We start from the raw sequence: 27,463 nt of genomic DNA, 5'->3' as shown, positions 1-27,463 counted from the left end.
TAAAGTGTGGCACAAGGGCAATTTCTCTGTCGCTTCGCTCGCCTTCACTCACTTGTTGTCTTGCTGTCTCTCCCTCTCTCATGCTTACCACTGCTTCTCTACTCTTACCTATTTATCGATGGATCTATATTCTGTGTACTCTATCTGCTCGTCTCTATTTCACTATCGAGGGGTTGCATGAGGACACACAAGCTTTAACCACTCAAAGCCACTCAAAGGAGAAATCGTTTAAGAAGAACATAACAAATGAGTTTACAATCTCAAGTTAATCATCAGCAGATGACTCCTCAGGTCTTCCTCTGCAGAGTTGCTAATGGAAATGTGAAAAGCTTCACATGAACGTGCCTGATGTTTTTGTAGCCGATGATTGTTCTGAAACCTGAACCCTCGACGGGCATTTCGGTCTGGAAATATAATGCCTACTATATCAAAGTCAGAATCCATCTTTAATCATCAGTGTTTTCAGTGACATCAAGTCATCCTTTAAATTTACAGCACAGTGCCTTTTTCACCGTGGAGGAAAATCTCCCAAGATCTCATTTCTCTATAGTGCCTGAAGATGTTAAACTACATATGGGGAATGAATCTGAAGACTTCTGAAGCAGTGTTGGTCTGTCTGAGTCTAACTGGCAGAGCGGTGGGGAAAATGAGGCAAACGCGAGAGACAAGACAGCTGTATCGGATCCCCAATTAGGAGATACCACACACAGGGACCAACCTGCGCGTTCGCTCATGAACGCACACCCACACACACACACCCACACACACACCCACCCACCCACCCACCCACACACACACACACACACACACACACACACACACACACACACACACACACACACACACACACACACACAGCCTCAGTCAGAAAAGACAGATCCTTCAAATGTGCATAATGTGCAGATATACAAAATTTATATATACATGCATAGACATCCTGGAGAGATGTGGAAATGATGTGTGTGTGTGTTGGTGGGAACTTTGGTTCAGTAGACATCAAACGGTGAGCATCCAAAGGCTGACGGTGCTGCACAAGGGAATGAAAACAGATCTGATGCTGTGAGGGCCCTCTGAGGACTGTCATTAACACTTTACACACACTTTACACACACACACACGCACACAAATACAGACACACACACAGCCAGGGCGCACACTGATATTGTCAAGCCTGCCAAAAAATGGGTGCATTGAGTTTTGCATTGACATTCCTCCTTAAGTCTCGACAGTCTGGAAAATACTGTCAGTTTCAGTGGCCTCACTGTTCATTGTGTTTCACACTTCTGAGTGAAAAAAAAATCTAAACTCCAGTTTTTGGCAAGAATTCTGAGGAGTTTCCATGAAGAGGACACGTACCTTGTCCTAAAAGGATTGTCATAGTGAAAGTCGTTCTGTCAGCCTCACCCCCCACCATCCCCTCCCGGACTGCCGCTGCTGTAGAGAGGCATTCTTCTCTGGCTTATGGTGCTGTGTTTCGGGGCTGTGTCACAGTTTTGTGAAGCCAAGGAAAATAGAGAATTTTAAGTTAGCCGGCAAGTCTTTGTGAGTAGTTTATAACTTATGATCCAAAGACAAAATGCAGAAAGGGAGTTTTTAAGCATTTTGTCAGTATCCCGTATAAATACTTAAATGTGAAAAGAAGTGGTGGAGGACCTCAAACATTTTACTGATATAAAAGTACAAATAAATAAACAAAAATGTACTCAGTAAAAAATGTTTTACTTAACTTTGCTACTTGAGTAAAAGTAAGTGCTTGCTTTAAAATATACGTAAAAAGTACTTGCTGAGTGTGGCCTATTCCCTGCAACAGTCAACTACATCATTATGGCTGAGTCTCAGTTGAGGCCTCTTCCAAATCTATTTTTATTTGCTTCTTCTCCAGTGATATTACTGCACAGGAGGCGGAGTCCAATGTTACCTGACTTCTCTGATTGGATCCTTGGACCATTTATCCCCTCTAGATATTGATAACTTAAAAAAATATAAAAAAGCAACATATAATGCAATGCACAAAATGTTGTGGGGTAGAATATTTGCTCTTATATTTAGTGAAGTGAATGTAAAAAATACTTGAAGATAAATCTACTTAAAGTACAGATACTTGAAAAATGTCCTTAAGTACAGTAACAAAGTGTATGTACTTTGCTACATCCCACCACAGGTTGAAAAAGCTAAATCCATCCAGTGGGCAGCAGATCTGCAGATGAGAGAAGTCAGAGGTTAATGACCAGACTAGTTCAAGCTGAGTGTTGACAGAAAAGCTATGGTTACACGGATTATTAATCTTTACAAACGTGGTGAGCAGAAAAGCATCTCATAATATGCAACATGTTCAACCTTGAGGCCGATGGGCTACAGCAACAGGAGACCATGTCTGGTGGCCATCTTGTCAGCCAAGAACAGACATTATGGTTGCAGTGAACATATGGGTTCACCAAAACTGGATCCATGGAGACTGGAAAAATAAAGCGTGGTATGATGAACCTGGATTCCTGTTGAGGCTGCAGATGGTATGTCCAGAATTCAGCCACAGCATCAATCTATGGACCCAACCTGCCTTGTGTCAACAGTCCGGGTTGCTGGTGGTGTTATGGTATGGGGAACGTTTTCTAGGTTCTTGTTGGGTCCTTTATAGCAAGCAATCCTTTTTTAAATACCAGACTATAAGGATTGTTGCAGACCATGTTCATCCTTTAAAGGCCAGAGTTTACCTTCTTTTTATGGCTACTAATTTGTCTCTATGTTGTTTCATGAACAATGAGTTCAGTGAACTTCAGTGGCCTCATCAGTCAGCAGATCTGAAATGAATAAAACACCTATTGGATGTGGTCAAACAGGAGTTTGGCTGAAGAGATGTGCAGCTGCAGAAATGATGTTATGCAGTCATGTCAGCATGGACCAGAATCTCAAAGAAAGGTTTCCAACATCTTGAAGAATCAATGCCATGAAGACCTGAGGCCATTTAGCGAGGAAACAGGAGGCTGTGCACAATGTCAGTACCGTGTTCTTTGAGATTGTGTACTTCTATGTCAAGTTGCTCTGAGATAAGTTACAGAACAACAGATCTAGCTGTGGTTTCAATCTCTCTCTGCCAAGCTTCACACATCTCTCCCATTACTGACTCTTTAGTTACGATGAGCATCGAATGGAAACACGTGACACAACTCATATCCCTTCATTTATTCGTTTGCCTTCTGGCTCTTTTTAATCTTTTTGAGGTATGTTTTAAGTATTTGAATCGTTTTATGAGGGACTCATGTGTCACTCGGTTGGGTCAAGTGCAGTTCTGTGTTATAGAAGGTTTTTCCAGGCTCCTGCTGGAATCAATGGAAGGCTTCCAGGGTTGAACACAGAACAGGTTCATTGTGCTCTTTTCTTGATCCACACTATCCTCAACTCCTCCACTTCATCATCTGATCTGTAATCAATAGTTTCTTCCATTTCTTTACCAGAATAGCAGATTCTTGTAGCCTATAAAATTTATTTTACCACTGAGTCAAGTTCGGAGTGAGACACCATTTTGGATGATGCCGTGTAATTTGACATTTCCCCAAGGCCCGTGGCGTCATCCTTCTCTCCTCTGACTTGTTCAGTCCAGATGAAATGTGTAACCACAGAAGGAACAGGTGGATTTCTGCTTGTACGTCACATGCACTGATCTGATGACATCACACACAAACGTTTCCAGATATTAAACATATGCTGTGTTTGTTTTCCACAACTCTGAACATATGTTTTCAAGATTCAAAATGTGTCGAGCCAGGTACTTCTGTCTTTGTCTGTTTGCTCCTACACACTCACACACGCATGCACGCAGGCACACACACACGCGCAAACACACGCGAACACACACACATACTTCTATCTCTGTGAGGACACTCATTCCTTATCCCCTTATCCTAACCATCAAAGGTAGAATCGCAAGTACACACAAAAACACAAAAGCACAAACAGAATCTGGAAACGTTTCACTTTTCTACAACAACAACAACCTGCCAAAACGATGCATGAGGTCTTTCTCATGCAGTCACACTCATTCCACAAACACACACGCACACACACATTGGCACATAATCGAAAGGCATTGCACCCACACATGTATTTGTATGCTCAAATGTGTCCAGTCGCATACACTAACACATGCACTATAGGTGTTTACACTCACACACTGACACCAAGTTTTAATCACATGGAGGCACAAGTCAACAAAAAGCTGGATACTGGCAGATGGCGTGTGTAATGTGTGTGATTACCGCTCTGGTGTTTTCTCATCTGTGATGTTGCCTTGCGTGTGTGTGTGTGTGTGGATGTGCTTTTTCTTTGTGCGTATATGTGTGGGCGATTAGTCCTGTCTTTTGTTTTTTCAGTAGAGTATTTTCCACGTCCGCAACCGTTGGATTGCTCCCCCGAACCACAGGCCAGAGATCTTGTTTACCACCAGCCATGACTTTGTAAAAAAGAAAAAAAAACTCCCGGGCAAAACATCAGACTTGATTTCAGCCTGTCACAATCGGCAGATTTATAAATAGCCTAAATCTATCTTAAATTGAAGGGAATTCTGTGAAAATTGAGCATTGTTCTTGGAAAAAAAAGCTGTGATTTTTCTCTCTGCCAATTGCGAGATCATAAGCCGCTCAGCTGTCATGTTATGTGTGATAGCAGCCTTTTAAAGCTTTTTTTCTGTCTTTATTTCTAAAGTCTCTTGTCCCAATAGAGTTTGATTTGAGGCTGTCAGGCGAGCTCGTCTCTGTTCTCCTCTCACTGACAGAAACAGTTTGCTGACAGAGACTCTCCTGATGGTGACAACTAAATGATCTCTTCTTTATTAAACACCTCTTACTATCTCTCTCCATCGCTCCCTGACTACCGCGTTTCCTCCTCGCCTTCACTGTCTCTTTTTATCTCTGACTGACTGCTCTCCCTCTCCCCGTCTATTCCTCATTCCCCCGAATCTCCCGCTCGCTGCCCTTGCTTTGTTCACCTTCTCTGCTCGGAGCCTCGTCGACTGGTTTCTCTATTGTTTTTGTCTTCCTCCTTTTTTTTTTTTACTCTAAAGGCAAAGAGGGAATAAACTTTCATCCCTCACCTGGAGCCGCAACCAGCCAGCCAGTCAGTCAGCTTGTCAGTCTGTCAATCTGTTTGATAGTCATTCAGCCAGCCAATCAGTCATCGTGCGGCAATGTTAAAACATTAATTAAAAAGTCTCATCCACTGAGCCAGGCAGCGATCCAGACTGATCTCGGTGATCCGAGCTTTCTGTCTCAGTCCCCCCCACCATCCTCCGCCCCTCGTTTTCCTCCCTCCTCACACCCTCTCTGCCGCCGTTTCTTGTTCTTCTCTTTCCAGGAGGAATGAAAGGCCGGGGCTGATAAGAAACATTATTAACTTCTTTCTGAGAATAGAGAGCTGGGGAATAGAAGTGGGATGGAGGGGGGAAATAAGGAGAGAAGACAAAGAGAGAGGCAGAGGTGTTAAACATAAGAAAGAGAGTGAGGTGGTGAAATGGACGGGAGACATTAAAATGTGTCCGAGAGAACAGATGGAAAGAGGTATGGAGGTTGTCTGTGTCTCTCGTAGCCCCCTCTAGCAGGATTGGCTGCTATACAGATGTATGGTTATTATCATCGTTTATGAGACAGCTCTGGCTGTGCTCTGAGGCCTGTGGTTGGGATTTGAAATAGATAAGGGCAGAGAGAATAGATAGATGAAAGCATATGTGACAAATTTTACTGTGAAATGTTGGACAGACTGTGTTCGAATTTGTACTGTGAGAATTTGTGTCATTTTTATTTCACCTGAGCTTTTTCTAATTTCAAAATTAAACATGAACAAAAAGGAAAAACTGAGGAGTTGGTCATATTTCTTATGTAAACTAATTTAGCGGCTAATGTCATTTCACCAACAAAATGTAAAACAGTGTAATGCCATATTAGCATGCTAACATTCTCACAATTACATTACTAACATGCTGAATCTGCAAAACGTTTACAATGTTCACCATCTTTAAGCATCAGCTACAAACCGCAAGCAGAGCAATGGGCCTCATTGTGAGAAATTGTCCCCTCTACCAAAGATCTGTAAGGTCAATAGCTGTTGAGATACGTAAGTTAAACAAATGTAAAACTCATGGTGACACTAAACGAAAAGTCAGGCGATCAATTAAGTCATTCGTACCATTTATCATCATTTATTCATTGTTGAGATATTCCAGTCAGGACCAAAGTGGTGAGCCAAATGAATGGCTCACTAACAGACCGACTTTACCACCTTAGAGTTATGGAGCTAGTGTGGCTAACAACTTGTATTAGACTCGAAGGACAACCTATATTGCTCCAGATGTTAAAAAAATAGCTAAAATTAATCATTTATTTATGTCTCGTTATTGTTTTTTTTTACAGATATGGGAAGATTGTATCAACAAAGGCCATCCTGGACAAGAACACCAATCAATGTAAAGGTGAGTGAGCATCCAGTGACTTAACCCAGTGTGGTTATCTGTCCCCCTCCAAAGTCTTCTACACCTCACAAACTCAGATTTTCATATGAGATCTGCGTCAGGAAAACATCAATTGAGAAATGATTGAACTTGGCAGCTTAAAGGCAGAACAATCACTGCACGACAATCAGAGGGAGTTGTTCTGTTTTTAAAAGTCCCTTCCTCTTTTACTGCTTTGAATTTCCAATTAATCATTGCCCAAAGGTTTTTACAATGGGCTCAAATGTCTTTCAACAAACAGGGTGGTGTCAAATCCAAACAGATTACTTTAACGTGCGTGAGCTGCCCACTTGTCCAGTCGTGGGTTCTGTATGGATGTAGGTTCATACACTATAGTATTGACTTCCATAATGATCAGGCCTTCCTTTAATCTGTCTAAATGATGCACTGCCAAAGCACCCTTGTTTTTTTCCTCCTCTATCATAATGATTTCACCCTAATAATACTCAGAGTTAAACAGCTTTTGAAAGCAAGATGTTTGCATTGTTGTCATTGGCCAAACCAAAAAGTGGAGCGCATGGAACAATAGCGGCAATGTGTTTGAAATCGTCTCTGTGGTGAGCGAGGCACACTCAAGTGGCTTGTGATGAGGGTCTGCTTGATTGTTGGAGTGGTCTCAACAAAGCTCTAATCAATATGATTGTAGTCGTCTGCCTGTGAAGAGGCTCTGCAAGAACATGTGTTCGCCATGATTGCATTTCATCTGCCAGGGCTGCTCTCAAAGGTGCACTGACACAGTTTAGGACAACAGCACACACGCCCTGTAATCAGCATATCAACTCCAATAGAGAGAGTTAGGGGAAAGCCAGTCTGATTGATACCGATGGCAAACATGTAAATGTAGACTCTAAGACTTAATGTGCTCTGATTGCAGTCCTACATGACTTAGCATTATAATGAGGAAACTAAACTTTAGTGAATCTCCACTGAAGACTTATTATCTTGGATCTTTCTAATTTCTTAAATATTTTCATATACATAAATAGATTTTATCACTTAATATGCCCAATATTCTTTGGTTATTGTGTTTGCATATTGCTTTCATTTTTTTAATACTTTATATTGTTTATTGCTTATCTGTTCATCATTGGCTTTACATTTCTGAAGTATTCTTTCTAATATGATTACTTGATATGGATATTTGTATTGTAATCAGGGCATATTTGAAACAGACAGCTTGCACTTCATTGCGTTCCCTAAATAAAAGTTTGAATGAATCAATGAAACTAGCTAGTTATATATCCTATAAACTTCAGAAAATTACCATTTATCATAAATGTATATCTATATTTGCTTGTGGCATAGATCTCAGTGAGCCACACTCTTGGACTGGCATGTTCTTTCATTACAGTGAACATACAATCTTTAGTTTATTTTAAATCAGTCGCAAATTCACTATCTTGCTACTAAACAACACAATTGTATTATTCCACAGCTGAAAATAGTCCCTAGCAAAGTTATCTATTTTATTTTCTTTCATCACAGCCAATTTGCTAAAAACACTGTCCAGCAGTTTGAGCTTACTACTTTACCTTTCAAGAAACAAATATTTGTGACTCTTTTAAATATGAATGTCAACAGTGGGGAATATTAGGCTCAGGGCTAAAAGCTGGAGACATTGAAAGGACATTGGTAAGTACAGAGTGACAGACTAAAATATAAAATGGCACTCATCGTAATCCTAACATATACTTTCTGCTTTGGCCTTCATCTGTAAAATGTCTACAAAGGTCTGTGTGCATTCAGCCGGGAATTAAAGACAGTGACAAGTATGTTTATGCAGAAACTATTGAAGTATAAACAGAATAGCCTGTCTCCTGGATTTCTCCCACATAAGAAGTTCAATGATTGAAAGTCAATGGCAATTTTAATAATGCACTGAAAACAGACATGACTAAGGCCCTGCTTTCTTTAATGAGATGCAGGTCATCAGATGCTCTGCAGTGTCATTTGCCTCAGACTCAAGCAGCGAGTTGACAGCCTGGTTTAATCACTTTCACTCACATTTTGTGCTCTAACGTGGGCGGACTAACAATCAATACAGACCTGGAGTTTGAATTTGTTGCTTGAGGAGTTACCTGAGCAGCCCCGAGAATGAGCCGTTGTATGTGTGCGCATAAATCATATGCTCGAGAAAAAAGAAAGCTAAAGAATTGCAAGGGCAAAAGATAAATGAGTCAGAAATGTTGCTACGTCCTGAAAAGGAGTAAGAAGAGTGCTTTAAAGTGCCTTAAAGTGTGTGTGTGTGTGTGTGTGGGGGGGGGGGGGGGGACATTTGCTCCAACTAGAGGAGTGTATTCATTTAAATAATTTTTGCTCAACATTGTTATTCACCAGAATAATTGAAATGTCATTTTGCAGAGGAAGCACAACGTTTACTTGCAGTGACAGATGAAAAACATTTAAAACAATCTGCTCCTTATGAAAAAAGATCTGTTTTCTGTACAATCAGTGAACTTAGCTGTTGTGTTTGCCTACTTGATATCTGTGCGTATAGGAATACACAAGATCCTGGCACTAAATTCCAGACGAGGCTTTTATGAATACTAAACCACAGTGAGACTGTTTTAAAATGCAAACCCATACACACCAAGCTATAAATTCATGCTTATTGTTTAATGCACAAAATACCCAGAATGCTGCAGCTGCAGCTGCATAGGCAGTTTTTACAGCCTGTGGCCCCACGATCAGATTCACTGCCTGCAATGTAGATTTCATACATCTCTTAGCCACAACATTAACACTGGTAACTGGTTTTCATGTTGCTGATCGGTGTGCATCTCTCAGCCAGTAGTTAACCCACAATGAAGGAGTTTCACTATCAGTCGGCCATTAGAATGCCTTACAACCGGATAAGTGTTGGTTTGATTGCAGAGACATTCAGTGGGGACAAGATAAGTGCTTAGCGTGACTAAGAGAGCACAAATTGGCACAGAGAGTTCTTTTGGAAAGGGGGAGGGATGGATGGGAGGAGGCACAGGGAGGCTGGAGGGGAGGAGTGTAAAAATAACCTGGGGCTGACAGAAAAGGAAGGGGACCCTTTGAAACTGATGAATTATCAGACAGAGAAGAATGAGGGTTGGAGAATGTGATGGATCATAAGCTGCTTTCAGAAATGCCCTGAAGTGTGGACGTTTCCCTGAAAGTTTCCAGAGGGGCCGTATGTGACAACGCACATTTCCGAGTCAGTTGCTCTGAACATTTTCTGGAAGTTTTCCTGCTTGCCCCCTGGTCAAATGTCTGGGAAATGTACGAGTGAGCCCATGTGAGAATACAGCAGAAAAAATGTCCTGAAAATCCACAGGGGGCAAGTGAGCATGTTGCTTTAACACAGGCGCAAAACTGCAGAATACAAAACAAACAAACACAAACACAAAAACAAAAAACAAAAGAAATATATATATATATATCTCAGGATGAAAGAGAGGAGATTCAAGAGCTTTAGGTGATGAGGGCCAATGTAGATGTTGATGTGCTGTAAACCAAAACATGAGATTTCCGCGGTGTACATCAAAGGTTATGTCCTGCCTTCAGGTGCCATCTCTATAGCCTTACTGTTCCTTTTCGTGGTGAACAAGTCTGATCCGGGCAGTCTACTGCTGTGTTTCTCAAGGCAAATTCCGAACATCACGTCTGAAAACGGCTTTAGAGAGACGGGTGAATACATCAAGTCTAGACAGGGATATTGTTAGATCGTTTCGCAGACTGCTGTTGTCATGTGACGACCTTGTGATTCCTGTGATTTACTGTACCTAAATTATTTTGTTGTGTTCAGAAATGAGGTCTCCTCAAGCCTTATTCAAGGCTTCTTGCTACTTTGGCCCTGAAAAGTTAATGTCTCCCTCTGGAATAGTATGTTAAAGGGCCCATATTTTAAACCTTTCTGGGACTTCATTTGAGGTATTGGTCCCCTAAGATGTTATATCAGTGGTTTAAAGTCGAACAAACTGCTGCAATGTGTATTTCCATGTCCTCTCTCCTGTCTCTCTCTGGAGCTGCAGACAGAACAGGCTGTTTTCGCCTGCCTCATTTATTATTTATGAGCCCCTCCTCTGATTGGCTGACTGCACTTTGAGTGACACGCGCTGGGGTGGTGGGTTTGGAGGCTGGACTGGTACCGGCTGGGTGGGGCTGAGAGAAGAGTGTGATTCCATGATGACATCATACGGAGAGGAAGTACGAAACGCAACGTTTCAATAACATATTTCTTCGAATGGACTGAGTGAAAAAGTCCGCGGACTGACTGTTTTCATACTTTGAGGTTTCCCTACTGACCCCCTTCAAGTAATTACGGATAGTAAAAGCCCAGAAAATGTATTTTACACAATATGGGACCTTTAATATTTAATTGTATGATACATAGCTATATTGAAAACAGTATATTGAAAACTACTGTTTAATTAATTGTCATTGAAGTGAACAAAGAAAGCAAAACTTTGACTTAGTTCTTTGAAATAATAAAAAAAAAGATTCCCTTTATGAAGTCTTCAGCCGTGAAGCAGGTAGTGGCTCAGTGTTAAATACACTGACAGTTTTCTATTTAGCAGCGTGGGAGCTCTGGGGGAGGGAGAGGGCACAGAGAACAGGATGGAGGAAGGAAGGGAGAGGAAACCACTTAAGATTGTAAAGGATTTCCATTTCCCAAAGACAGGCGCCCTCCCTCTCACTGTCTCCATGTCTCCCGCCCGCTCCCGGTCTCCCTCCCTCCCTCACTCTCCTGTTGCTCATCTCATCTTCTTTACTCTTTCTCTCTCTCTCTCTCTCTCTCTGCCTGCCAGTCTCTCACTCTCCCCCCGACTCACTGCCCCTCCTTCCATTCCTCCTTTGGCTCCGTCTCTCTGTTTCCTCTGTACTCGGTTTGCCTATTCTAATGGCCCAAGGCCAGGAACTCTGGGAGCTCAGGAGATTAGATGGATGCTTGGTGTGTGTGTGTGTGTGTGTGTGTGTGTGTGTGTGTGTGTGTGTGTGTGTGTGTGTGTGTGTGTGTGTCTGTTAGGGAAAAATGTTTTTCTCTCTTTTTCTCTTTTCATTCACGAGTGTAATATTTGCCCGGCTCGACTGAGCAAGATGAATTGTCATGTCTGTGTCATCATTAGGCCACAGTGGGGAGAGACAGGGCACACATGAGGAGGATTATATAATTCAGAGATCTTATTTTCACTCTTCCGTTCTCTTGAAATATCCTTATCATCGTGCTGAGGAGAGCTATCATTTACATCCGCAGGAGATACGATTTCTTTCTGAATTAAATGAGTGTCGGTTTTATATGAAAACATACAAATTACATATTAGGCAGAAGTAGTACTTTGTCAAACTGTCCATCACCTTGGCCGGCAGGCATCTGCTCACAGCCTCAGCAACCTGAAGTGTCCTTGAGCAAAACAATGAATCCCTACCAGCTTCTGTCGTGTGTTCTGTTGCCGATACTTGACCTTCGCCCTCCCTGAAGAAAAGGGCAATTACATCTCCAGAATACACAGATCTCCCCTTGAGCGATGAATGGAGTCAAAGCAAATGGCAAACTCTCTTCAAGGCTAATGTTTTATCACACCAAACTAGTCATGGAGATGAACACAGGGACAAACAAATTCAGCTATAGAAGAGTGAATAATATCTGGCAGTAGGTGTCACGTGTCTTTTATCAAGCCTGCTCTCAAACATCTTTGAATGTGAGGACTCACTGAAATGTGCAGAGCAAAGCTGGATAACGTGCCAACGTCTGCAACAGCTCAATATCTGATTTAGAGAGCATGTCCAAGGCTCCTGAGACATGGACTCTGGTTCAGTAATACTAAGGACACATTTGATATGAGCCTTCGTAGTTCATCTGTAAATCACTGTTAACAGAGCAGCTCGAAGAAGTGGCTTCTACTTACACTGCAAACTAAGGCTTAAGCCATGCTACTATGTTTTCATTTGAAAATGGCATCTTCTAACTAAAACAGTCTGTCCACAGGGCTCCTTATCAGTCCTAATCCCTGTCCATACTAACACTCGCCCTCGTACACTAGCCATGCGCATGCCAGTTTACACAGGAATTGCTTGAATAAAAGCTTGTCTCCTGCCCATGTAAGCAGTTGTTTCATTGTAGAATGTAGAATTTAACGGCACAACAGCTGTTAACAAAGACAACAGGGTCAGCGACGCTCGCAATTGATTATTTTTGTGGCCGACGCTAATGCCGGTTGTTTTCTTCTGGAGGAGGGTCATGTGATAGGAGCCTGACGCCTCAGCGAAGGCTACGTCAAGACCCATTCAGCAGTTTCTACCCGTCCAGGCTAACAGCCCCAAAGTGAACAAACTAAAACAGGGCCAGGCATTCCCTAACTTCTCAGTTGTAGTGGCTGTAAAATTCCAAAGTAGTGTGACTATCCGGAGCACAGTTGATGCATCCAAGTGTGGATGTAGCCTAAAGTCTGAAGCCTCTAGCCTTTTATAAAAACAAATACAATTTGCCATTCATAGCTTAGTGCCTTGGATAAGATAATTTCTTATTAGTGCACAAGTTATTACATTTGGTGTTTTGCTGGCTTTTGTGAATAAACTGCAACAGTGTAAAGAAAAAAAAGATTCATTTGGATAAATTCATGTTGTGGACACCAGATATTCTGCTCATATGTAGGTCATACATACACGTTCCAGGGTATCTCTAAAAACAGCAGCAGTAGTTCTGACTATGAAATGTATTTGCTACCTGTTATTTTATTTCTGTGAAAAAAAAAACAACTTTTGTTTTCTAGATGGATCAAATTAATTGAAAATCGGCTGTTAAGTGAGGCCACAGGTTACTAATTCTGATTTCTATGCAGACCTGTGGTATCATGAGACCTCCTGCTGCCCCCACAACACAGAAATATAATAATCCATAATGAATGTTATGCTTAATTTAATAAATCAAAGAAGCTACTTAATAAATGAAGCACTCTAAATGAGTCAGTTTAGTGTCACTGCTGCTGTCTGGGAGCGTTATGCTATATTGTACATGTTCTTTGTTTTGTGTCGAGGCTGATTGATCTCAATAATGGGCTGAAACTGATCTGGAATATGTTGAGCTCTGATAAAGCTTTGAGACATTAATATCTTATATCACTGGTACACAGACAACTCATTATTTTTCTGCAGTCACATTCAAAACACATTTTTTTTAAATGCAGTCCTTGCATTTATTTTTTATTTAATACATAAATGCAGTCATTCTCTGCTTCAACAACCATGTGCACCACTGATCAATGTTGAAGCTGCTGCCATCAAACAAAAGGCGCCTGTTTTGGACTGAATTATCCATCGTGAGCCATGCATTTTCCCACTAATTACATGGGCAGCCTATGGTTAAACAAACACCCATTAGCTGAAGTGTGGAATGTGAGGGATGTGGAACTTTTTAAGATTTTTCTCGAAGTAAATGAGCATCTCGCCAGACGACTGATGAATACTACATGTGCATACTCAATTAGTTCAAGTGTTTTGGTGTGGCGCTAATTAGGTAAATATAGATTAAGTACAAAAACAGAGAGTGCTTGTGTATGTGGCGTGCAAGTGTGGACGCATACTTGCATATATTTGTGAATTTTATTTTGCTCATATGTGTAAGGCTGTTTGTCACAGTCTAAAAGTGTGCACATCATATGTGTACGGGCCATAGTAAGAATTTGCATGTGTGTTTGTGTTACCCTATTTTGGCTAAATTATGGGTTGCTCATTAGCAACAGGATAAATATTTGTGTGTGCTGCACAGATCTCGCTGTGAAAGCAGCTTGCAGCCTTTGAACAACCATAAAGTAAATAGTAAAAAACCAACTGCTTATCAGCAAAACTGAGCAAGGCTCTGAATTCTGGAAAAGACGAGAGAGACAAGAACAGATGTTAGGAATGAAGAGAGAGGAAGTGTTTTCCCTCATTCTGTACATGTTTACATTTAGGATTTTGATGAGAGGCTTTTGAAATGCGAATCATTTAATTGTGTTAACATGCAGCCCACTCAAAACTACAGCTGGAATTCCAGTGTGGAATGTATGTGTGTCAGTATCTCTCCTGTTATTTGCCTCACACACACAAACACACAAACTGTCATTCACACAGGCTGTGTCTTCTTCCTTCCTTGTGTCTTTTTGACATCTCCAGCTCCACCCATGTGACCCAGTAGAAAAAAAGTTGTATATCTGAAAGCAGACGATGATACAGTAAATGTGTGTGCTCAGACCTTGTGTCCTTCAGTGTTTCCTACAGGGCTCAAACTAGATCCCCATATACCATTCAACAGATACACTGTCCACACATACACACACACACTCTCTAATTGCTGCATAAAATGTAGAGAATTGTACAAGATGTCACTGGTGCAGAGGCATCCAGTATTGACCACCACTATAGGAGCACGTTGACTTAGAGTAGCAGAGAGATAAAATTAGCTCACATGGAACACAGTGGGGTATTAAATGTCAGAAAAGAGGAAGATTTCACGTGTAAAAACTAAGGATTGTTCATTAATGAGTCCCTATACACACGGTATATATAATATGTGTGCAACTACAGACAATGTTAGGGAGCAGTTACCATTATGGACGTACACCCAAAGACATTATAAGAGTAATAATTTTAGCACAAAGAGCTGTAATGAACTGTGCATAAACCTGTGCAGACATTAAAAGATCTTTTGGATCATAAACAAGATATCAAGAGTTACTGTTATGACACCAATTCTGTTGATGCTCTGCGCTAAAACCCATTTAATGGAGGGAACTCGTGGCCTTCATTAAATACATGACCTGACTTGATTTTGACACATTTATTGGATTAATGCGGCACTGAAATACAGCAAAGGCTTGACAGAAATGAACACTGACTGTGTTTCTCAGTAATATCAAGACCAACTTGAACTAATATCCCCTCTATTTTTGATCCTTTTTATCCGTTTACCCCACCCTTCCTTACTTCTGCGTTAACACTATCCTCTGTGTTTACAGGCTACGGCTTTGTGGACTTTGACAGCCCTGCAGCAGCCCAGAAGGCTGTGGCCTCGCTCAAAGCCAGTGGAGTCCAGGCACAGATGGCGAAGGTAAGCTTCAACCCGCCCTTCACTCGGCTCTGCTTTACTTGTTTTTACGGAGGTGTTTGAATTTCCTGTGGTACTGAATACTCCAGGTAGATTCAGTCATTGCCTGCAACCTGATGGTGATGATGATAAAGGTGGTTATGATGGTGGATGTTATTTGTGGTCGTAATAATAATAGTGACAATGGTGTGATGTCGGTAATAACTGGATTATCAGTTTTTCTGTTACATTGACTGATGTGAGACTGATAGCTGCAGCTTTGATTAAGCCGATGGGGAGATTATTGATTCAGCCCATATAGAGTTATTGATTAATGTCTATGGTCATGATGAGATTATTGATCAAATCCTTGAAAAGATTGGAGTAGGGATAGAACAGATGAGCTGATCTCCTTCCTTTACTCTTATGCCTTTTTTTCTGGTGTTTATTTCCGTAGTGTTTCATCATTAAGGCCCCAAATGTTAGGCCCGAGTAAATAATGCTTTTTTTGGAGGGGCTAGACATGCTTTGAACTCATGACACATTGCACATGCATGAAAATGTATGTATTTTAGGGCTCTCAAAATGGCAAAATGTGTGGCAAAATGGCTCTACGGCCCAGCTTTTGGTAGGCTCATGTAAAAGGCCAAAACCTACAAAAAAGTCTGTTGGAGCCAAACTCTAAACTTAACAGGAAATCTGCCATTTTTAATTTAAAGGTTCAGTGTGTAGAATTTAGTGACATCTAGTGGTGAAGTTGCATGTTGAAGCTGAATTTAATTATGTTTTACATGTATTTATTAACATGAATGACATCAGTCTACAGTAGCAACAAATTGCCCATACACCTGCTGCATTATACAGGTTACTCAGCAGTGTGTGTGTGTGTGTGTGTGTGTGTGTGTGTGTGTGTGTGTGTGTGTGTGTGTGTGTGTGTGTGTGTGTGTGTGTGTGTAGCTAGCAGTTGTGGTCAACTATGCTGTACCAAAACACGTGGGCTCAACCAGCACAATGACATTATAGTTCTATGTGTGTGTGTGTGTGAGGGAGACACTGAATAGCCTGCCTTGCTCTCAGATTTATTAGGGCTGTATCACTGCATGCTTCTAGTTATAAATGAGAGGAGTGCAATTAAAATGGGCCAGTCTTCAGGCAGAAGGAGCATCCCATTGAATTAAATAGCAGCAAGCCTCTGAGCAACCTTTGCCTTGCTCTTCCATTAAACCTCTTTTCATTAGACTTCCATCTCTTATTTTGTTTCTAACGGCTTGGAGGGGTGCGTTTGGAAGAGCAGTGTTGATGTGTTTAGCTGTTATTAAAGAGAGAAGAACCCTCGACTCCTTGGAGATTGAGTTTTCCGGAGGGATGGAAGGGAAGCCAAGAAGTCAATTCCAAATGAAATTACACAGACTTCTTACTGTTTCATGAACTAATTATGCACAGAGCTGCTGATGTCTTGTCTAACTTTCCCGAATCAGGGTGCAACAAGGAAGTCAGTTTCACTGATGTCGAATTTCTATCTCGAGCCTGTAACGTTTTGTAAGACGAGCGACTTAATTAGGGTTTGACAAAGTCTTGGTTTTTCAGACATTCACTACCAATTACACTGATTGAGACAAATTTGTCAAAGTGGAAACTCATGCCATGCTAGCTCTCACATATTTGTCAGAGTACACTGAGGTTTTTCAGGTTAGGTGGGTCACAAACCTTTGTTCTTAGTTCTTATCTGCTCGAGTTAAAAGCTTTACCACCAAAAAGAGAATGGCTGTAGAGACGGGAGAAAGAGGAGAATAGCTTTTGTGAAAGAGTGATGAGACGTTTAGGAAAGGAATATAATTGTTTTTTGGGGCGGAGTAGAGGTATAGTTTGTGTACAGCTACACTGATCTGACCTTGAACCTCGCTTCGTAGCCTGACATGGACTAAAACGTTGAATCAAACACTGTGAATGTCTTCATAGAATCTAAGCATCCAATGCGCTCAACTTTAAATATCAAAAAACAAGGTACATAAACTGGAGAACTATTAATACATACAATAAAACCTGACTTGGTAATGACATGCTTAATACTAACCATCCATCTAATATGTATACCACCTATTCTTTGATCCTTTGAGCCAGTCCCAGCTGGTGCACACTAGACAGGTCGCCAGTCCATCACAGGACCGACATACTGAGACAGACAACCATTCACACATTATATTCACTAGTGAGTAATGTTTCATGATGCTGGTTAAAGATAATGCTTCCAATACAATATTCTTTATTAGCATATACTGTATAAGATTAGAATATAAACAGAACAGCTTAATTTCAATCCCCTCTAACGTTACACCCCAGCCCGTTCACTCCGCTCTGCTTCGGCCAATCGGCTTGTTGCTCCCTCACTGCGAGGTAACCACTCATCAAAATCACGACTGTTTGCTGTCCTGGCTCCTAAATGGTGGAACGAGCTCCCCAACGACATCAGGACATCAGAAAGTTTACACATCTTCCGCCGCAAACTAAAAAGACACCTCTTCCGACTATACCTTGAATAACATTTTTAAAACTAACAATTTAGTAGCACGTAAAATGGCACTTACTTATAGCACTTTGTAGTTTTGCTTTTTTGAAGAAATTGTACTTTCTCTATTCTTGTTGTTCTGGGTTTGTACCCTCATGGTTGAATGCACTTATTGTAAGTCGCTTTGGATAAAAGCGTCAGCTAAATGAAATGTAATGTAATGTAATGTAATGTTACCTTAGGTTGCCAGGAAGCACACAAACATATTAAAAGGTTTCCACAATAGAAAAAAACAGCTACTACTGCAATAAACTGTGTTATATAGCAAACTAAAGGTTTTGTTGTGAGAATGGTTTAAGCTTGTAGTAAAATACACAATTAGACACTAATAAACTGAAAGTTGTCTCTTAATGTCTACCAAGGAGGTTAAGTTTTCACCTCTGTCGTTTGTTTGCAGGTTTGGGCAAAAATAGCAGAACTGATTTTTACGAAACATGGTAGAATGGTGGGAAATGAGTACATTTTTGCATGGATCTGGAAAAAGGGATAGATCCAGATTTCTTTTGCACTTTCTTTAACATTGCAAGGTGGGACTTTTTTTTACATTTCCATGTATTTCCCAGGGAATAATTCTTTGATCTTGATGAAAATTTTGAGGGGCCTGATAACTATAAGTCTGTACAATTGCAGCTTGCAGAATTCAAGGGAGCTACTGCGTCTTAGCGGAGCTATGAACTCTAGTGAGTGCCATTTTAGTTTAACTTTTCTTCTTTTGCACTTTTTTTTGAGATGCTACATCCTTAACCTTACTGCCAAAAGAACAAATACATCTGTGCAGGCAGACCACCAGAGACAGGTTTATCACTAGTTTCAGATAAGCTCTCACTTTTTCAGTCTTAACATTTTACCTCCATCAGATGGAAACAATGGACATAGCACCTCTGACATTTCCTCTATATTTCTACTTCACACACACAAAAGTAAAAACCATCTTCACAAAGCAGAGTTCAACCCTGGGGTTGTTCCTGCTCTCGTAGAAATGGTAATATAATCTAACCTTGAGTATGTTTAAGGGGACGTGACAGATTCGATTAGAGTGAGAATTGGGTGAGAAAAACATTTCTGCTGGGTCAGTGAAAAAGAGGTGGAACTATGTAAACACAGTGAATAGAGTTTGAAGTCAGTAAAAACACAAGTTATATACATGACCACACTGGGATGTGGGTGCTGCCTTAGAGGCTAGACGCAGGGCAAAACGTTCGGAGCAGCTGTATCTCTCTTTAGTGTAGGTCTGATAATTCGACCTAAACATTTGCCATGATCAGAGTAACTCCCTGAATCCATTGTCTTCTGCTTATCCAGGCTTAGGTCGCCAAGTAGGGTATCCCAGACATCCTTCTCACTAGTCATGCTTTCTAGCTCTTCCTGGGAGATCCTGAGGCATTTCCAGGCCAGGTGGGATATGTAGTCCCTCCAGCGAGTTCAGGGTCTCATCCTGGGTCTACTCCCGGTTGGTCGTGCCTGGTAAACCTCCAATGTCGGAACTACTCACCCTATTGCTAAGGCTGAGCCCAGAAAGCCCACAGAGAAAACTAATTTCGGCTTTTTCTATTCGTGACCTTGTCGTTTTGGTCACTAACTAGAGCATGTGACCAAAGTTGAGGGTTGAAACATAGATCGAAAGCTTTGCCTTGCTGCTCAGCTCCTTCTCCACCAAAACGGTCTGGTACAACACCTCATCCACTCGGGGTAGCAAGTGGAGTAACTTACTTATGAATTAATTGGAGCACATCTGCAGAAAGATAAGACTGCTGTTGGTATGTTTACACTAACACTCACTGTGAGAAACCTTTATTTATATAACCCTGCAGCTTCCACCGACATCTACTTTGTGATAGTTGCATGTTTTGATTTGTGAAAACAGATGAGACTAGAAGAAAATACAGCAAGCCAGGATGTGAAGAGAGGAGAAGCTGTGAAGAGGGAAGAAGCTGTGTGTCTTCGACTCACTTCCTCAATCTTCTTGGTAATTAGTGTTGACCTGAAAGATGATTACTGCTGCAGCTGTACTGCCTGTTTCTCGCCTGTGCTCTCAATTCCCTGCATCATGCTCACCGTCTCTCTTTGTATCTATCTGGATCCACATTCGTCACACTTTAAGTCTTCGTTATTCTTAAACTCCCTGAATCTGAGCATGACTTTTGTGATTTGCTTTACGCTAGTTTGATGAGGGTATGATCCGTGTGTGTTATTTTTTTTTGGTAGATATTTTTTGGGGTAGTCCGCCGTTATTGACAGGATAGTAAGTGTGAGATGGCGATAGAGAGTAGTGGAAGACAGGCAAAGCAAAGGGCCGGGCTAATGGCTGCTCCTCCTTTTTTTTTTTTAATTCTTTTTTTATTCTTTTTTTTCCTTGTGTTGACATAAACTTTTACATCCTGCACTTGCCAAAATGCAGAATGTGTGTGTGTGTGTGTGTGTGTGTGTGTGTGTGTGTGTGTGTGTGTGTGTGTGTGTGTGTGTGTGTGTGTGTGTGTGTGTGTGTGTGTGTGTGTGTGTGTGTGTGTGTGTGTGTTTGTGTAAAATCTAGTCATTACAAAAGACTGATCTTCCTAAGGAAAAGCATTCTGCAATAGAAAAATAATGCATATTAAAATTCCTATTTGGCACCTTTTTACAATGCAAACACAAAACACAGACTTTATTATGCATACTGTATAAGCACTTTGTGTGTGTGTGTGTGTGTGTGTGTGTGTGCGTGTGTGTGAATAATAACAGTTACTGGAGACCAAGGTCACTATGCTAATTAGAGAGATGGTACCACTGGCAGTGACACTTCACACCTCCCTCCCTTTTTCTCTCCCTTTCTTCTTCTCCCCTCTACTTTGTCCTTGGAACCTTCTGCCTTTCACTCCCATTCTCTGTGTCTCTTCTCTTTTTTTTGCTCCACTCTCTTTTTTTCTTCTCCTCTCTTCATATGACCCCCTGCAACCTTCCCTCCTCATCCTCTCTTCTGTACCTTTTTTTCTCCTCACCCCCTCCCAACCTGTTTGAGTGTGTAGGTGGATATGTGTGTGTGTGTGTGTGTGTGTGTGTGTTTGCCTCCTCCAGAGTCATTAGTTACAGGGTTGAGTGAGGACAGCGAATGAAGGATAGAGAGAGAGTGGAGGGAAGTGTGTGTGGGTTGAGAGACGAAGGGTGTATTAGAAAAGTGAGAGAGAACACACACATATACACATTGAGTGAACTTCATTGCATGACAGTCATTTATCAGCCCTGAATAAACCCATAACGCCTTTGGTTTCTTTCTTTCTTTCTTTCTTTCTTTCTTTCTTTCTATATTCTTCATATTCCTCATCTTGCGTGTGTGTCTGATAAAAGCCAGATGCCTGATGTTCTCTTCACTGGGTTTACTGATGTATCCAGTGTGTGCTAGCTTCCTTCCCTGTGCGCATATGTGTGAGTGCTGCCTGTATATGCGTGTATATTCTGTGTGTGTGTGTGTGTGTGTGTCTGACAGCTGAGGTTAGTGATGGGAAGAGGAGGACAACAGAGCCGACTGAGACATAAAAAAAGATGAGACAAAAACACAGACAGGAAGATGCGAGCATTGCTCTCTTTCTCACCCTGCTTGTCTATCACTCTCATCGTTTTCTTTCCTGAAACTGTGTCACCCTCTTTTTTTTTCCCCACCTCTGTTTTAAATTTTCCTCATCTTTCATCCCGATTGATCAAATGTGTTTGTTTCCTTCTTTATTTTATTTTACTCTTCTCTGTTTCCACTTTTTCCTTTGCCTCATCTCACTCTTCTCAGTTTCTCTCATATGATACAATAGCTGTGTCCCAATTCGGAGGAAACAGTCTATGCAGCCGAACCAAAATGAGATGGCCTGGTCTTCGGAGACTTTCCGTCACCAAAGTGTCTCACCCTTAGCACTGTCGCCTAGCAACAGAGCTGCAGCTGGACAAGAGGACAAAGTTTAAAAGCCCCTTGTTTTTTTAACATGTGTACCGTTAGCTGTTTGGTTGAGTTGAAGCTTGGCCCTACATTTTGTCACTGAATCACAATGAATCCTGGGATAGGTTGACCTGAGAAGGATCCATCCGTTGGAGCCTTCGTTGCTTGGTGGTGAAAGGATGCATATGTTGGTCACATTTGAAGGAGCATTTGGGACAGCCTAGTTGTGCTTCTGTGATACAATCGGGCTACAAATGCAGCCTCCAGAGGATACGGCCCCTGAATTAAGACACAGCTCATACACCCATATGTCACAAACCAGTGTGTATGCACAATGTGGCATTTGGTAGCACTCAAGCAAACTTTATGACAGATTATCATCATTTAAAAATGGGAGGACCTACAGTCATAGTGCTGTTGTGATCTATCTTCTGGCTTTTAAATTTAAGAATGACCTATCTCATATCCCTTTTAAACCTACCAAAACATGTCCATTGTGTTGCATTAGGAAGGAGATGTATTGTGTAGCTCTACTGTATATCTGCCACGTTGTTGACTGCAAACTTGACTGCAGACAGTTGGAAATAATTAAAATCAAACTGGAAACAAAAGTTTCTCTTTTGGTGTCAAGAAATATAAACTATAATCACAATGTAGCTATGGTTGTAATTTTTTTTACATTTCAAAAGAGGATAAAATTGTTTTTTGGACAAGTGTGTGGAAACAACCAGCTGTTATGACATGTGCTATGACATGAGAGATGGCTAGTGTTAGCTATCTCTCTTTCATGGGTCCAGATGTGGTGATGTTAAACCTCTGCAGTCTGTATATGTAACCCTGTGATTAAAACCCCGACCAGAATTAATGTAGTCACAGAGTGCTCAAATGATAAACAAGACTCTCAGCCAATCTTGTGTCTGCAGTGCATGAAATCCTTCAGTTAATGTTCACATCGGAATCATATCTCAACAGTCCTTCAAAATTCCCCAAAAATAAATTCAGCGTGCTGTAGAGAGAAAATGCTTCGATGGTGGAAGAGGTCAGAGGAGAATGGCCAGACTCATTGGATCTGACAAGAAAGGCTACAGCAACTCAGATAACCACTCTTTACAACAGTGGTGAGGAGAGAATACACAACACAACACTTGGAGCCCTGAGACGGTTAGGGTGCAGGAGATACAGAGACCCAAACCGGACAGGTGAAGACTGATCTTTTGTGTCTGGATGTTGAGGCTGCAGATGGTAGAGACAGAATTACTCCTCGGCTGCATTAATCCTTGGTGTTGCAAATGGTGTGGGTGATGTTGTCTCTGCACTAGGGCTGCTCGATTATGGAAAAAATCATATTCACAATTATTTTGGACAATATTGAAATCACGATTATTCAAACGATTACTTTTGAGTTTGAAAACATGATGCATTTATTCAGTATTTCTCTCCAAAAAAACACTTTGTAACTGAGAACTTTGGATTTCCCTTCGGTTGTCCTGGAGTTTCAATTTCCCAGATTTTCCTCTCATTATTAAATGTCCCCATTTGCCCCCCCACTACAAGCACACAAGCAGACAGACAGAGAGAGAGGGGTGGGGGATGGCTATGAGGACCATAGATGTTTTGTCCAGTATGGTCTTCAGGCATGAACGCCGTTTGGAGACATCTTACTCTCAAACTGAATTCTGTGTCAATGAAGTGGAGGGTCAGGCTAACATATGGCTCCATTGTGCGGCTGGACCAAAGATCTGTTGTCGCTGCGAAGTCGTCCGCTTTAGACACTTCTTTTGCAACTTCTTCTCGACATTTTTGGTACATATTTGGCAGAACCACTCTGCTGAAATGGTGCCGAGATGGCAACGCATACCGTTTGTCACGATCAAAATTTGATTAATTGCACAGCCCTACTCTGCACACTTTGGGCCCCTTACAAATCAATCATTCAGTCTTAGTCTATCTGAGTGTCAATGCTGATGTGCATCCCTTTATGGCCACAATCTACCATCTTCTAATGGCTTCTTCCACTTCTGTTTGATAATGCACCATGTCACATAGCACAAGTCGTCCCTTACTGTTTTAAATGAACATGACAACAAGTTCAATGTGATGTGTTATGGTGTTACTTTGTGATGACAGGTTTTCTTTCTTTAGAAAGAGGTGGCTCCAGAAAGGCCCAACTATTTTCAACTGTTCTGACCAAGACAATCTGCTGTGAAGAGAACAAGCAGCGTGTCTTCTCTGCAACATTATTTTATAAGGCTCCACACATTTGTTAAAAAGACTTAACAAATCTATTTTAGACCAGACATTTGATTAATTATTATGTTCTTTTTTTCCCCAAGAGATCCATTCTTGTGTCTGGTTTAAGGCATAGTTGACATTGTAAAATACGGATAATGAATCACATTTGGTTTTAAAAGTGGAGGGCAGCAGAGTGACCAAGGACGTGACTGTGTGTGTGTGTGTGTGGATGTGTATTCAGCAGCTCCGAAAATGAAAGCAAAGCACATGAAAGCGGTGTGCACACGTTGTACCCTTCTGTGTGAACCTGTGTCTTTTTGTGAGGCCGGACCACCTCGGGTCCAACAAAAGCAGGAGGAGGACAATGAGGAGAAGGAGGAAAGAAAGGCAGAGAGAAGAGAGGAGTGGGAGGGAGCCATACTGAGTGAAACCCAATCGAATTAAATGTAATCTGGCCTCAATGTGCACAACCATCAGCTGCTCTCCAATCTTATTAACCCTGCATTACCAGCCCTGGGTTGGGTGCGTGTGTGTCTGCCTGTTTGTGTGTGTTTGTGTGTGCTTGCATGTGTGTGTGGGTGTGTATCTTTTTGTGTGGAGAGAGATGGAGGAGTTAAATGGATAAGCGAGAAAAGAAAAGCAAAGTGATGGACGGGATGGGAGGAAGAGAGTGTGAAAGGCAGAGGGATGGAGAAGAAAATGAAGATGAATATGGGGTGTGGGTGATTAATGTGCCTCTGTGGCTTAGCTGATGAGAAAATATTCCTCATCATAACCATAATCATGATAATTTCCTGTGACACTTAGCGGTGTCTTTATATTTGCTGCATTAGCTTGTGTATTTTACCATCAAAAGGGACTGCATGTGCACAACAATCAGTTATACAATGCTGCAAAGTGAATGCTACTTAGGTGATAAAAGCACCAGGGGAACAAAAAGAAGATTATTTTTCAAATCAGTTTTTGGCTGCCACAACAACAGAGCATGTTTCATATTGAAACACATACTGTACATTTCCCTTGTTATGCAGATGACACCCTGTACCTGTGAAGCCAGATTCATATTATCACTCAGTTTAATTTAAGGAATGTCATGTAGACCCTAAGGCCTAGATCAACCATACCTTTTGACTTTTAAATTCAGACAAAACCGAAGTCAGTGTACTAAAACCTCAGAGAAACATTTCCTTCGATGGCATCAGCTTAGCCCTCAGCTCTACTGTAAGATTTGATGTGAATTGAATGCAAAACAATTTGATTAATATCTGTTCCTGGCAAAACTGTTCTCCAGACCAACAAACAACAAAACTGTAGTTACCGGAAGGACATCGGGAAACACTGGCACATTACTCAAAAAGTCTTCCACCAACACTGCTTCCTTCAAGTGCTTCTTTCTCTACTTATTACAGTACTTGTATGCCAAGTACTGTAATAAGTAGAGAAAGAAGCACTGTGTACTGTGTCTGTGTACTTTGGCATAGATCCTAATGCTTGGAATCCATGCTACAACAAATGTAAGAAGAAGCACATAATGTGTTTTCACGATACATTGACAATTCAGCCGTACAACACAGGTTCACAAGCACAAGGTGGAAATTCCACCTATGTTTATAGCACAGTAGTTTTCCTCTATTTTTCCTCTGGTCTGCTATTTTCCAGGACATCAGCTTGATGTTTAAAAAAAAATACTCACTGTGTTTATCCAGTGAGGAGCAGCATATTAAAGCTTCAGTGATATGCAGCCAAGAGCCATCCATCCATCCAACGGGTCCTGACTCATAAATACTTGATGCAATGTGTTTATTAAAAATGATAATTTTAGCACTTGAGACAGAAGTCGTGCCTTCTCTGAGATTACGTTTTGGCAGAGCAGGCGGGCAAAAGGGCTTCACGGACAAATAAAGGCCAGTCACTCGGACAGACTTGAATGAGAACCCAGAGGAGATTGTGAATAACTTTGTGTTGATGATGTTTCAAGGGGCTTGTTTGGTCTGGACCTTCAGTCTTTTCAGTTTTAGACCGGACCAAAATAGCAGGTGTGAAAGATGCCTCAGACGACGATCTGGACCAACAAACCAAAGATTTAGAGTGAAAACACTTTTTGGGAAAGTTCGGACTTTCAAACCAATTGCCGTGAGTTGAGACAGTATTAAACAAAAGAAGGAGTAAATGAAGCAGATGCACCTTTCAGGATTGCTTGCAGTCCCTGCCTCTGATGATAATGTACGAAAGACGAGGATGTTCATTTGGCGCCTTCTAAACTAGACTCGACCACTGCACCTGAAGTGTGTGATGCTGGTAGTAATAACATAACGATCTTGCAGTGGCAACAAAATTAATGAAATGAACTGGTTTATTCATTTTCTCCATTCAAACAGAAAAACTTTCTCCAAATCAACTGCACTGCCGTCAGACGTGAAAACAGATTTAATTTCTTCAAGTCAATGGGTTTTGTTATTGTTTGAATCCTTAATTATGTGATCACATCAGGAGACACAGCAATTTCTTATATGAAAAGTTCCCTGGCTTCAAATTAAAGTCACAGTTTTTCCAGTTTATTTCAGAGTTTTTTTTAACCCATTATGAATTCTGCAGTTCCCTGAATCCTGGCTGACAGCAGAAAGAGAACAAAGTGAATACTGGTGGTGATTAAGTTTTGATGGCTGCAATCAAAAAGACAATGTCCCAAGATCTCCAAATCTTAATTTTAAATCAGAAGGAAGAGCTTCTAAAATATGCTTGTAGACTCTCTAGGGATTTTTGATGCCTCATGAAGACAAACAAAAACAACTGCCACAATAAGGAGGCCCCGTCACCAATGACAAGTTGACAAACTTTCGTTTACTTGAGTAAGGATCAGGATAAGATTCACTGAAGTGGTCCCAATCCACTAAAGAAACACTGCAGCAGGAAAACAGCACATGGCCCATGACACATTTGTTTTGCACATTTGAAGCACAAGTCTATGTGGGGTCAATGCAACACAGTGTGCTCTTGTTTGATTTGCCCCCCAGGCTGATGTTAATCCTGTACTTGCTAACAGCAATACAACTTAGTGTGCAAAATTAGATTTAAACTTAGGTTCTGCCCAAACACACATGCTGAAACTCTCCCAGCGTGAGTTAATAATAGATTCCAAAACAAATTCACTATCTAATTTGTAGTGAGTAAAAGTATTACATCTCCATAGCCTCACATTTCAACAATACAAAGCAATTGGCTACAACAGTAACATTTAAA

The 27,463-nt window shown here is 41.2% G+C and overlaps 1 protein-coding gene and 1 long non-coding RNA gene across 3 annotated transcripts in view; both read left to right on the top strand.

Annotated features, from left to right (window-relative positions):
• Positions 1-27,463, top strand: part of LOC117776653 (RNA-binding motif, single-stranded-interacting protein 3-like) — a 125,499-nt gene that overhangs the window by 40,774 nt on the left and 57,262 nt on the right. For both annotated transcript variants that reach the window (XM_034610783.1, XM_034610784.1), the window contains exons 3-4: positions 6,399-6,457; positions 15,460-15,551. In XM_034610783.1, coding sequence (XP_034466674.1) covers positions 6,399-6,457; positions 15,460-15,551 — 151 coding nt within the window. The remainder of the gene's footprint in view (positions 1-6,398; positions 6,458-15,459; positions 15,552-27,463) is intronic.
• LOC117776656 lies at positions 8,861-9,979 on the top strand. The gene is made up of 2 exons (XR_004616475.1): positions 8,861-9,584; positions 9,682-9,979. It is a non-coding gene; the product is annotated as an uncharacterized LOC117776656 (long non-coding RNA).

Source organism: Hippoglossus hippoglossus, chromosome 16, assembly GCF_009819705.1.
Source record: "Hippoglossus hippoglossus isolate fHipHip1 chromosome 16, fHipHip1.pri, whole genome shotgun sequence".
Lineage (NCBI taxonomy): Eukaryota > Metazoa > Chordata > Actinopteri > Pleuronectiformes > Pleuronectidae > Hippoglossus > Hippoglossus hippoglossus.
This window is presented reverse-complemented; position numbering and strand designations above follow the sequence as displayed.